The 13,993-nt window shown below is 37.6% G+C and overlaps 1 protein-coding gene across 1 annotated transcript in view; it reads left to right on the forward strand.

Annotated features, from left to right (window-relative positions):
- TUBGCP4 (tubulin gamma complex associated protein 4) overlaps nt 1-13,993 on the forward strand; it is a 67,310-nt gene that overhangs the window by 35,718 nt on the left and 17,599 nt on the right. Inside the window, exons 12-19 of the mRNA XM_023527712.1 lie at nt 680-808; nt 3,334-3,456; nt 3,839-3,892; nt 4,177-4,233; nt 7,133-7,212; nt 9,769-9,970; nt 12,244-12,409; nt 12,649-12,773. Of these exons, the coding sequence (XP_023383480.1) occupies nt 680-808; nt 3,334-3,456; nt 3,839-3,892; nt 4,177-4,233; nt 7,133-7,212; nt 9,769-9,970; nt 12,244-12,409; nt 12,649-12,773 (936 nt within the window). The remainder of the gene's footprint in view (nt 1-679; nt 809-3,333; nt 3,457-3,838; nt 3,893-4,176; nt 4,234-7,132; nt 7,213-9,768; nt 9,971-12,243; nt 12,410-12,648; nt 12,774-13,993) is intronic.

Consider the following 13,993-nt stretch of genomic DNA (forward strand, 5'->3'; position numbering starts at 1 on the left):
ATGGTAATTTTTATGTCTATTTTGCCAAATTTTTTTAAGTTTGTTGAATGAATGCATTCTCCCACTACTTTTTTCTAGTTAAACTGCTGTGAAACCTTTATATAGCATACTAGGTTATCATTTGGCCATCATTTAAATTAAAAGTACAAATGAAAATATGGATACTAAATGTATATGTCCAGTTATAAGGTGCTTTTACAGATTATAGTATGCTATATTTATTTTACATTTTTATTGAAAACAATTTAAAATTTCATAGAGAATTTGTAAATCCTAAGAATATGTCTGAGAAACCCCTGGAGTCTGCTAAAGAGACTTTTTTGCAACCAGGTCAAACCCCCATGTCCTTATACACTATTCCTGAAATATTGTATAAGAAACAGGTAATAGTAGCTGCCTCTGGGGAGGCTGACTTATTTTTATCGTACTCCATTTTGTATTGTTTGAATTCTTTACCATGTGTTAACACCTATTTCAATGAAGAGTTAATTAGGTTGGGGTTGGGGAACATACCTTTGTAATGGTTTGGAAATAGTTTTGTTATCCATAATTTACCAATCTTGAATAGGCATCTTGAGAAAGGAAATGATAAATAGCGTAACACACCTGAAGCACCTCAAAGACAGGCACTCAGTGAATCACAGGCATTAGTGTTTTTAGCCTGGTTCCTCTTCTGCAGGTGTCACAGGACTTCCCATTTCTCCATCCCAGTGAAACCAGTGTCCTGAATCGACTCTGCCGACTTGGCACAGACTATATTCGCTTCACTGAGTTCATTGAACAGTACACAGGCCATGTGCAGCAACAGGTAGGTTCCTGTTCTCAGGGAATGTACATCTCCAGAGGGTTTGAGGTATGTAAGGCTTTCAGTGAATCTACTGGTAATTCATGTGAAATAAATTGCAAGAAGTTATGAATTTCTCATCACGACTTATTCAAGTGAAGGCCAGGGAAAATATACACAGAGACTAATTACGGCAGATTGGTATAAGAAAAAATACACTTTGCCTGAGTTTTAGGAGAACTGAATTAAGTTAGTTCGAGCTGGACCAGAGTTCCAATTCCAGAGGTAAAATCATAAAGCATTATTTCAAATTCCTTTGCCACTCTGCTTCTCACTACTTTAGTCACATTGAGGCAAGCAACTAAAATCTTTGGGCTTCATTTTTTAAATTTGTAAATAAAAGAGTTAAACCAGAGAAGGTACTTGTAACATTGTAAGCATTTTATAAATATTATCCATACTGTGAATTAATTGGAAGTCAGTATAGTGTAGAGGTCAAGGATTTGTGTCCCGCTCCATCACTCACTGGCGATAGACTGCTCAACAGTAACCAAATGCTCAGTAACTAAGGCTCAGTGTCCATACTTTTCTCATAGGGTTGTGAGGAGTAAACAAGGTAATTTATGTCAAATGCCTGGTACATAGTAAGCGCTCAAAGTTTTTTAAAGAGAAGTTTTAAAGTTCTCTTTAACAGTCTGCAGTTCTGTCACTGATAAGTAAAAAGACTGCCAAATTGTGTGACTAATTCAGTGATGACTGTTTCCCATTTGAAAGAATGATTCTGGTTGAAGAGAAAGACGGGGACTTCTAGAAAGGAAGAAGAAGGATGCTTTTCTGAAATAATGCAACCAATACCCTCTGGCCCCTTTTTCATAAATTGGTTGTCAGGCCTTTGGTGGTAATCTGTGAAGCAAAGGAGTTAAAGGATAATGCCTCATATTTTAATCTCTGGGATGGATTCTGGTTCACTCAAACTGATGTTATTACAGAGAAAATACATAAGCTAAACATGAGTTTAAAATATAATCAGTGTCAGTTTGCCAAGAAATCACATTAATGAGGGCACATTTAATTACCACACTTATAATCTGTATATATATTGATATAGGTGGAAAGGCCTCTAATTTTAATTTTTTGTATATAATACTTAAAAAAATCTGCTCTATATTCGTGTGACTGTGTGGGTTTCATCTTATGTAATATGTGAATTCCTACTTTCCCAAAGTCTAAAGATATCTGTAGTAACTCTTTATTGGAAAAGTAAAAAGCATACTCATTTTCTCTTTCATTTTGTGATAAATGAAGACATTCATTTCTCTAGAGCAACAAAAGATCAAAACAAAATTGACTGATTGTAAGTTGATCTGATCTACTTCACCCTGTGCCCATGCTATTCTTATTATAGCTGTCAACATTCATCTCCAGGAACTACTAGTATCCTTTGCAGCATCCCCTGGCTACCCTGTGCCTTATAGCTCTTGAGCCCAAGTTTCCTACCACATTTGTTGCTGAATTCTGCTGTTGTATCTACTGCTACTAGAGCCTGATCACCCAAATCAGTCCATAGCCAGAGAAGCTAGTCATCATGGCCTCTAGTTAATTGTTAACCATAATTCCCCATATAAAACTACAGAAGAAGTTCTTATAAAAAGATTTTAGGTTTCCTGAAAGACAACCATATTTATAAATAGCCTCTTGGTGAGAGTCGTCTAACTCCCCATGTTGACTATCAGATTCATGTTGAGATGAATTGCCAGGCCTGGCAGGGGAAGAGATATTAGAATGAGGATGGAGGTCATTTTATTTATTCAGTAAATATTTACCCTCTGTTCCATGAACTGTGTGAAGAGCTGAAATACAAAGGTGAATAAAATGTGGGCCCTTGCTTCATGAAGCTCTTGAAGGGGACATATAAACAAAAGTACAATTTCAGTACTAGAGATGCTATGAAAGCAACAAGGGAGAAACTATTAATTCCCTAGGGAGAGTTAGGAAGGACTTTGCAGAGAAGAGATGATTGAGTTGAGTCCTGCAGGAAGAGTAGGTATTTGTCACAAAGGTGAGTGCACAGTTATAAGCAGAACACATCCAAATTCATGGGGGTGAGAAATGGAAGCAAGGCACATTTGGTGAACTGCAGGTAGTTTGGAAATGAGGATGTGAAATTGGAAACAGTGAAAGATAAATTTGAAGAGAGAGTAAGGACCAGAATTTGCCATGTGGGGGAGTTTAGGTATTATTCTGGGGGCAGTGAGAAGCCACCAAAAGGATTTAAACTGGAAGTTATAAAATCAAGTTGTAGAAAAAACTCCACTGACAGTATGTAGTAGTAGTAACTGCTTGTAACATCTGGGCCGCTCGAAAAATTAAAATATCACATTTTAAAAGACAAGAACTCAAAATCCATCTCTTCGGTTGTTTTTTCTTCTCACTGAAGTACTGCTTTGAGATGGAATTATTGAAGCAAAAACAATACCACTAATAAGGGATGTCTTCCTCAGGTTTCAGGGTCTCAGCTGAGAAGCTGACTTCTCTTTGTTTGATTTCAGGATCACCATCCATCTCAGCAGGGCCAAGGTGGGTTACATGGAATCTACCTAAGGGCCTTCTGCACAGGTCTGGACTCCGTTTTGCAACCTTATCGCCAAGCACTGCTTGATTTGGAACAAGAGGTGAGAGGAGATATGGGAACACCGTTTCTGGGACAGCAGATTAGGGCATGTTTTTCAATTTGAAATGCCCTTTGATATGATCTGGTGGTTAAGAGAGCTATTTTCTGTGTGGCTGGAGGGTACGGTGTACATGCTGTGATTGCCCAAGCCATGATCAAAGTGGCGTGCAGATCATGGCAAAGGTACCTAAGGGAATATATAAAAGCCCTAGCTTTGGTATTGTTATCACCTAAAAATCAGAATTAATCTTCTATAAATCTTCAGTTCTCAATCGCCTAAAACTAACACTAAGCCCATTCTCAGATTCCCTTCTAGTTTTCATAGATCAAATGGATTTGAGAAATTATGTGTGGAGCCCTAATCACAATGTTTTTTGTTGCAGTTCCTGGCCGACCCCCATCTCTCCATATCACATGTCAATTACTCCTTAGATCAGGTATGCTGCCCAAATAACAAAATGCCATGGAATCTGTTGATATTGTTAGAGTAACCTAACTTATAGCATTTTTTGGAAAACTTTTTTCTTCTGAATTCAGGCCCAGCATTTTATATTTTAAGATCATCAGAACTGTTTGAAAAGCTCCAAACTTAGTTAAAACTTAATGTCTGATGTTAATGCTCTATGTTAAGTGAAACTATTTAGAAACAAAAGCATTTCCTGAAGTAATGTTTTTCATTGTATTTAATTATAGACTCTACTAATTATTCTCTGCTTTGCAGTTCCAGCTCCTTTTTCCCTCTGTGATGGTTGTAGTAGAACAAATTAAAAGTCAAAAGGTGAGAAGTTTCATGTTTTCTTTGCTCTTTCCTAGCACCATGGAAATAGTCTTAATTTTCCCTTACATTCTTTTTTGAAGACCCTTGTTTTTAGTAGTTTTTATTTGTTAATTCATTCAACAATATCTGTTTGGGTATCATGCTGTCATGAATGCAAAAATAAATTATAACCCTGCCCTTAAGCACCTCCTGGTCTAGAAGATGGGGAAAATGTTAATAGATGTACCCAGGAATGCTGCTGGTAAGAGAAAAATGCTATGGATATTTGGGGGTGAGAGCTTTTTGCGCTAAGGATTTAGAACTGTTGGATATGGATCTTGAGGAGAAGCTGAAAGTTATTCCTTAGAAAGACAGTATTAGGCTTATGGTTAGGGTGCTGGCAGTTTTCTGAGAATTAGACCATTGGGCAAAACCCAGATGTTTATTTTATTAGTTAAATATTCCTATTCTTATCACAAATTAAAAAGTTAGAGTTCTCAATGTCAGGGGAATGTCTTTTCTGGGCATTTAATAACTCAGAGGAATAAATGCTTTCACATTAGAAGAGATTTCACATTAGAAGAAGAATCTACCCAGTGGTCCTTAATTGGACCAAAACAAACATGTTTAGCTCCATGTTTTTAAGCTGTTGTATTTGTGCCTTAACTAATTAGGAGTGTTCACCTTGATGATTATATCTAGTTAACCAGTTAATTTGCTAGCTTGCTACTTCATTTTTTTTGCTGTATAAGTACAGAAACTTACGCTCTGCTGTGTTCATTCTGTGCCAGCAAAGCCATCAGGGTAGATGCTCTTTGGCTCTTCAAAGCTGATTGCCCTCATCAAATAACAGTGACCTTTTATTGTACACTTGCTGTATATCAGGCACTGTGCAAATTGCTTCACATACATTATCACATGCAATCCTCTAAGGGGTCAAATAGGTTAAGAAAGTACCTAGGGTCACACAGATGGTAGTAAATGGTAGAGTTGGCATATACACCCAGGTCTCTCTGCCTTGAAAGACTATGCTCTTCAACATTCTACTAGTCTGTCTCCCAAAATTGGAGGGAACCTTCTTGGTAAGTGGACTTAGTGTAAGGATTCCAAGCCTAGTGGCACCTCTCAGTTGACTTTCAGCTTCCATTGGCCACAGCAAGGAGAGTGGAAAATGAATAGAGGGACTGAAGATGGGCACATTTTCCTTTTTGCCAGGGAGGTGGTAGAGAAGCTAGTGTGCTATGACTCTACAGAGTAAAAAACTGACGTGGTCAAGAACATGGGCTGGGAGTGAGATGGGGATGATTGCAAACAGGCACAAGGGATCCTTTTATTTTTTTATTTTTTATTTTTTTTTACAAGGGATCCTTTTAGAATGATGAAAAGGAATTGCTGGTGATGTTTGTACACTGCTTTAACTTTACTAAAAATTGTCGAACAGTATATTTTAAATGGGTAAATTTTATGGTATGTAAATTATATCTCAATAAAGCAATTTTCAAAAAAGAGAGAGCCAGAGGACATAGCAAGAGGAAGCAGATTTTTGGAAAAATGTATACCTTATGAGTAGTCTGAATTAGGCCTTAATCTGAAATAAAGAGCTTTCTTTATCTCTTTGCTTGGGATTTCAATTCTAAATGTTTCTGTTTTCTCTAGTACAGTAGCTCTCAAACTTCATTGTACATTAGAATCACCTGGAGCAGATTATTAAAACCAGGTTGCTGGGCCCTACCGCAGAGATTCTGATTCAGTAGGTCTGGAGTGGGGCCCAAGAATTTATAGTTCTTATAACTTCCCAGGTGATGCTGATGCTGCTGGAGGTGGTTTTGGGTGTAGAGGGAGAAAGAGGCCATAGAATTCATACTTTGAGAACACCTGCTGTGATATTATGATTTATAATAAGAAATATATATATTTTGTCTTCATATTGTCTCTAGCACAGAGCTCCTAAAACCCTTGGAATTTCCTAAGTGATAAGAGTGATGAAGTTGTCTTGATATTCATAACAAACCCCTATCAGCTACACCTGAATTGTTGTTAATGAGGTGACTTTTGGCAAGTACCTAAGGATGGGGGTTGGTTGCCAGGGGAACCAACCATGTAATTGGAGGGTTGGAACTTTCAGTCCCACCCACCACCACCACCACCCCGCCCCCCCCACCTCCAGGGAAGGGAGTAAGGCTGGAGATTGAGTTCCTTCACCAGTGGCCAATGATTTAATTAGTCATGGCTATGCAATGAAGCCTCCATAAAAACCCAAAAGAACAGGGTTCAGAGAGCTTCTGGGTTAATGAGCCATAACGCTTTCTCGTGTGACCATGCAGGGCCAAACTCCGTGGAGACAGAAACTCCTTTGTTTGGGACCTTGCCCTCTGTATCTTTACCTGGCTATTGATTTGTATCCTTTGATAGTCTTTGTAAAAAACAAAACAAACGAACAAACAAAAAACCAGTAATCTGGTGAGCAACCTGTTTTCCTGAGCTCTGGGAGCCGCTTCAGCAAATTAATTGAACCCAAGGAGGGGGTCATGGAAACCTCTGTCTTGTAGCTAGTTGGTCAGAAGCAGAGATAACAACCTGAGCTTATGATTGGCATCTGAAGTGTGTATGGGTGTGCAGTCTTGTGAGTCTGAGCTCTTAACTTGTGGAATCTGATGCTATCTCTGGGTAGATAATGTCACACTTAAATAGAACTGTAGGACACTGCAGCCTCTGGTGTCGGAAAATTACTTAGTGGTGTGGGAAAAACCCCACACACATTGGAATTGGAGTCTGAATTGGAATTATACATAGATCTGATGAGAAAGTTTATCCCTACTCTCTGCTGGATTGTGCCCTTTGGATTGAATATTGAATATGAATTTGTGCTACATAAACTATTAAAACAGAATCCAGTTTGAAAAGGCTGTATTTTCCACAGATTCATGGTTGCCAAATCCTGGAAACAGTATACAAACACAGCTGTGGAGGTTTGCCTCCTGTTCGAAGTGCACTAGAAAAGTAAGTCATGGCTTAATTGGGTGTTGAGGGTTGGAGTGGGGTGGTCAAGTGACTTGACTTTGCACATTTTTTATTTTCAGGTGGTCTCAGGTTTTCTTTGGGAAAGTTATGACAAGGGTAGAAAAGACTGATGCGCAGGGAGCGCATGTAACCCTTATGAAGGCTTAGAAACTGCAAAAAGAGGGCTATGAAGTATTGAGTATTAAAGCTAGGATCTAGTTGCCTAGATACCCTTGAGGCAATCCTTTTTAATTGTTGGATCTAGTCATCCTTGGAGAATTTCCATTACATGAGCCAGATAAAGCTTAGCTACGTCTGAACTTGTGTATTTTGAATAGCTGGTATTTTCACATCAAGGTCCTTAAAAATGTATATTCTTTACAATCCCATAATGCAACTCTTAGAAATTTTACCCTAAAAAAATTGTTCCAAAGAAGAAAATAACCATATATACAAACATTATTCATTGCAATGTCGTCTACTATATCAGCAAATTAGAAAATTACCAGCAGCGGAAGAAAGCTAAGTAAAGGTATATTCACTTGATAGACTATGAAACCATTAAAACTATAAATACTGTAATATGTAAAAAATATTTTTTATAATGTTGAGAAAACGGTACAAAATTATACGAGTCTTATGATTATAACTATATTAGATATATGTGGACTTTGAGCAAAGGCTACTCGTTTGATCTTCTTATTTCCCTCTTCCTCCTTATTTTTCAAAAGGAGGGTGTGGCATTAACTGCAAAATTAGAAACGGTGATCTCTGAGTCCCCCTCAAAACTCTTAACAATCTCCAATTGAACCACTGCACAAGTAAGCTCTCAAAAGAGTAGGAAACTTTCCAGAATGTGCTTTAGGGACTTAATTCTCTATTATTGTGCCTTTTTTTTCTAATTAAAGACATGCGTTTTGATTACAGAAAATACAGACATGCAAAGAAATAGAAATCACCTGTAATCTCAGCCTCTTGAGATACTCAGCTTAACTTTGATGTTTATCCTCTATAGTTTCTCTCTGTATAAATATATATGTAGTTTTATGCGTAGAATATGAAACCTTGTGTAGATAATATGATGTATACATGTTTATTATATATTTGCAGGGACCAAATTTTACAGACCACATACTCAGATATGCAAAATGTAAATGGCTTCCCATATGATTTCTTTTTAAGTGTGATTCCACTCAATTAGCATACTACAAATAGCAGACTTAATCTTTAGTTTCTTTTTCTAAGTTATTTTGAAAAATATCAAATCTAGAAGAATATTGAATGAACTGTACAATAAACACCTGTATATCCTTTAGTTTCACCAGTTAACATTTTGCCACATTTGATTTACTTTTTCTTTCTCCCTTTATATAAACTGTGTGTTATATGTATGTAAATATATAAATGTACATGTATGCATACCACAATTTTTTGCTGATTTGAAAGTAGTCGCAGATATCATAACACTTAACCCCTAAATACTTCAGCTTGTATCCTTTTAGAAAAAGGGCATTCTCTTTTATAACTTCAATACCAAACCACACCCAAGAAAGTTAACATTAATTCAACAATATGTTATCCAAAATTATCTGAATTTCCTCAGTTGTCTTCCAGAAGTTCTTTATAGCTGAGTTGTTTTTTGTTTTTTATTTGTTTGTTTGTTTTTTGGTTTTTTTTGCAATACAGGATTCACTCAGTGTTCACATGTTTCATTTGGTTGTTCATGTCTTTTTAATCTCCTTTAATTTGGAACAGTTCTCTTCCTTGCCTTTTTTTTTAAATCCTTGATGACATCGACATTTTAGGAGTTCTGACTAGTTGTCTTGTAGAATGTTCTGCAATCTGGATTTTTCTAATTATTTCCTCATGATTAGATTTGGGTTAAACATTTTTGGCAAGAATACTACATAGGTCATATTTCCTGTTGCATCATATTGGAAAGCACGGAAAGTAAGTTTGTCCCATTACTGATTGTAAAAGTTTTTGGTTGATCTCTCCATTTTAGAGGGACATTTTTCCCTTTGTAATTAATATTATTTGGGAGTGAACCTTTGAGACCATGTGAATATCCCATTCTCCAGCAATCTTTCCGTATTTTGTTTTAGTTTCTGCATTTTGTTGGATAATATTTTTTCAAGTATATTGAATCTATTCTCCCTATATAATTTCAACAAAAATAAAACTAATTTAATACTGTGTTAGCCAAAAAGAGACTCCTGTAAGTACATTTAATTAACAGGAATCATCAGTTTTGAAACTTAATTTATACGAAAGGAGGAAAGAAAATGTGCTTCTCCTAGACTATCAGAATATTCGCTGAACATTTCAAACTTTAATACATAAGCTACAAGTTTGGAATTGAATCAGTCCACTCACAAACATTTAAATTAAAATAGCACAATTATTTTTAGCTTAATTGGTCATTTCCCTTCTGACTCATCAAACTCTCAGGACTCTGTTGATCCTGTAGCATTTTAAAGCATGCCCTCTGTTCCATTATGGGAGTTAATGTTCTTTAAGTGAACTTCTAAGGCTCTTGCTTTTCTCCCAACTCAGAATCCTGGCCGTGTGTCATGGGGTCATGTATAAGCAACTCTCAGCCTGGATGCTACATGGACTTCTCTTGGATCAGCATGAAGAGTTCTTTATCAAACAGGGCCCATCTTCTGGTAATGTCAGTGCCCAGCCAGAAGAGGATGAGGAGGATCTGGGCATTGGGGGACTGACAGGAAAACAATTGAGAGAACTTCAGGACTTGGTGAGAGAGCATGGCAAGAAGCCTAGCATATTTCTGCCAGGGGTCACACAGAACTACAGCTAAATGACCTTTTAGTGATCCTTCCAAGCCCCTCCAAGTTCATCATAGCCTGGGAACCTTCCGTAAATTCTTTAGATATAAACACTTGGCTTTATCTTAGCTTACTACTTAACTTAAACCTAATACCTAACTTAATGTGAGGCTACAAAATAGAGAACTATGAGATTCTTTTTTGTTTCCTTGTTTCTGAATATATGCTTTTAAAAGGTTAATAAGTCTTGTAGCTACTCTAAAGTTTTTAAATGCAGCTTGGAGTTTCAATTAAAATCCCTAAAGTCCTATATCGTCCTTATTCATCCATCTATCCATTCATTTATCATGTTACAACATTTATTAAATATCTGTTATGTTCCGGGCATTGTTCCAGGTGCCACAACTACATAGACAAATAAAATGTAGTCGTCCCCTATCCTTAAAACTTATGGTTTAGTGGAAGTTATAAGTAAACAGTAACATTACAGTGTACTAAATGCTCTGGAAAGAGTAAGTGTGGGTGTTCTCGGAACATGGTCTTAGAATAACTAGAGAAGGCTTCTCAGTGGAGTACGTGTCTAAATTGCAAAGAGTTGAGAGATCAACAGATATTCTAGGCAGAGAGAAGGATGTGTGTGAAATACAGAGCCCATCAAGGACATGGCTCATTTGGGGAACTATTAGTAATTCAATCGAAATGGCCAAGTAAAGATGGAAATATAGCATAAGGGACAGTGGGGGGGATGGGAAAAGTGGCAATCAATGAAGCTGTTGAGTTAAGCAGCTGTAAGATCATGAAAATCTTATACACAGTGGGAAAGAATTTGGACTTGAACCTGAAAAGAACTGGTGGCCTGTGAAGAATTTTACATAAGATGTTAACATAATCAAACTTTATGACAAATCATTCTGGATGTAGTGTGGGGAATCATTTTTTTAAAAATCAAGATTAGTGGCAGGTAGGTCAGTTAGGAGAATGTTGGGGATACTTAGGTCAAAAATAATAGCCTTTAAACCAAGGGTGGTAACAGTAAATATGGAGAAGAATAAAGAATAAAGAGGCTTGAAAGAGACTTAGGAAAAAATAGCCCTTAGTGATTGATTGGTTATGGGTACAGAGGGAAGAATCAAAGATGATCAAGTGTCTGCCTTCTGCAGCTAGGCAAGTAGTGGTAAGAAATGTGTATTGCTGGTATTGGGGAAAAGAAAATGGGTCTTTTGAGTTTGCAGTACTTGTAAGAAATGTCCAGTGGGCTGAGCACAGAGCTCACGAGAGCAATTTCGCTTAAAGGTAAAGATTTAGTAGTCATCAGCATATAGAATTTTTTAATCTGGGGTCCATGGAGGACTTCAGGAGGTTCTGTGCAATATATGTTTGCATATTTGTCTGGAAGGTCTATGACTTTTATAACTGTCCTGTAATATAAAAAGATTTAAAATATTTGTTACAGTAGAAAATGCAGCCACAGAAGAATATGTATGATTGTCTATGAAGAGGGAGGAGAGTGAGAAGTAGAGGGTCTGGAATAGTGTCCCGAGGAATACTAGCACTGGAACCCACAACAAAGAGGGCAAAAAGCAGAGATCAAAGTCAGGATCTTCTAGTCCGGGGTGGAGCTAGATAAGGGTCAAATCAAAAGCAGTTCAGAGAATGGGGAGAAGCTAAGGATAAGAGGCTTCTTAGCCCAGTGAGTGGTTCTCAAACTTCAGTGCATGTCAGAATCACCTGGAGAGCTTGTTAAAACACAATTGCTGGGCCTCATCGCCCAGATTTTCTGTGGATCTGGGGAGGGGCTTGAAAATTTGCATTTCTAACGAGCTCCCACAGGAAGCTGATACTGCTGGTCCAGGAGCCACACTTTGAGAACCACTTGGCTGAATGACTTGGACTCAACGTAAAGAGCTGGGCAGAACACACATATACGAGATAGTAAAATCATAGACATGTAGACCTGGAAAAAAATAAAGACCAATTAGTCCATTGTACAAGGAAAGTTCCAGATCTAATGCCCAAAATTTCTTATAAAGTAGTAAAGGCAGCGTGAGGACTAAAATCCTAATGTTAAAAAAAACACCATTGTTATTTCCACCATGCATATCTGACACTGGTAATTTAAGAATTATGTAACTTCAGATTTAAAGTCCCTGCTTCTAGGAAATATAAATCACAGGTTAGAATTACTAGATGTTTTCCCTTTACTTCATCCATCATCTTTGATATGGATTATTTCCTTGACCAGCGCCTGATAGAGGAAGAAAACATGCTGGCACCATCTCTAAAGCAGTTTTCCCTGCGAGTGGAGATTCTGCCATCCTACATTCCAGTGAGGGTTGCTGAAAAAATCCTGTTTGTTGGAGAATCTGTCCAGATGTTTGAGAATCAAAATGTCAACCTGACTAGAAAAGGTAGGAATCTCCTTGCCCAAAGTGTCCCTTCCTCAAAGGCCCTTCTCACTTGACATTGTGTGACCACAAAGTACGCCTGGTCACAGTGAGTGGCTAGTAATGTTCATGTACGAAGATGTCAGCACAACCATGACGTGCTTGCCAAGAAGCAGGTGAAGGAGCTACACCCCCAGGATCAGGGAACCCTGGTCTGTCCTGGTTGTTCTGTCTTCCTGTGACAGTGCCTTCCTATTTTGCAGGATCCATTTTGAAAAACCAGGAGGACACTTTTGCTGCAGAGCTGCATCGTCTCAAGCAACAGCCACTCTTCAGCCTGGTGGATTTTGAGCAAGTGGTGGATCGTATTCGTAGCACAGTGGCTGAGGTTTGTCTTTCAGACTATGTTTTCTTAGAAGGTGATGCGGTTAGAACTTAGCTTGGGAGGGATTGTCTGAGAGAGTCGAAGGGCAAGAAGTAGAAAATGAAAGCATTCTCTGTTTTTAATAATAGAGGCAGAACTGTTTTACTTAGCCTTTTCACACCTGCAGGAGTTTGCTAGTTAGCTTGTTAGTTAGCTAGTTGTATAAAGCTGGTTGGTTTCATTTCAAACAGCATTTTGAGTCTGTCTATATTTGGCAATAACTCCAAGGAATCAGCAGATTCTGACTAAGTTTAGTGTCTTATATTTTAGAATGGCTTTATTGCGTATTCTTTCATTTATGGAAATGTTACTCATGAAGAAGGCAGACAAGTGTAGTTTTTCCACTCCTATAAATGAAGAAAATACTCAGAAAGCTAACTTGTGTGGTATTTCGCAGGACGTAACAAAGGTGCAGTCAGAAACAGGTCTTCTGACTCCTGGCTCATTGTTCTTCAGTGGATTGTGCTACATCCACCAACTTATATTGTGATTAATAATTTTTCAAATGGGCATATGTTCTGTGGCATATATAATAAAATTTGGATCATGGATATCTGTGAAAACGTGAAATGAGATCTTAACTGTTGTTAACTATGTTAGTGGTTTTCATTTCCGGCTATGCATAGACTCACCTGGAGAAATCTTAAAACATGAACTTGCACCAAGTTCTTATCTCCAGAGCTTCTGAATTGTAGGTCAGGAGCGAGTAGTTACTTCTGTTTATAACAACCAGTCAGTAACCTCTGTGGGTGATTTTGAAGCATAGCCAGGGCACTAGGGTCAGTGTCTAGAACTGCCAGAAAGCTTAACATCGGTGTCCTCATTTTGAAAGCCCAGTAATCTATCAAGAATTATGATTTCCATTTTTGGTTACTGTCTCAAAAATTCCAAAGCTTTGGAGAGTTGAGATGCAGACATAGAATGTTAGACCTTAAGGTGACCTTGAGGTATCACTTGATTTGATTCTTTATGGGCAAGTAAATATCTAAACTATTTAGAATACACTTTCCTGTCCTTTCGAAATTTCAAGACATTCTCTTTGGTCTATAGCCAAGGCAGCTTTTGGCTAAGGGGCTGGTGATGTCAGTTCCTTTTATTTTATTGAATCTATTTCTGTTCTTTTGTCATTTTTGTGATAATTGTTTGGAAAATATAATTAATGGAGGAAAGTAAAATTTTATTGA

Source organism: Pteropus vampyrus, unplaced genomic scaffold (genome assembly GCF_000151845.1).
Source record: "Pteropus vampyrus isolate Shadow unplaced genomic scaffold, Pvam_2.0 Scaffold19, whole genome shotgun sequence".
Taxonomy (NCBI): Eukaryota; Metazoa; Chordata; class Mammalia; order Chiroptera; family Pteropodidae; genus Pteropus; species Pteropus vampyrus.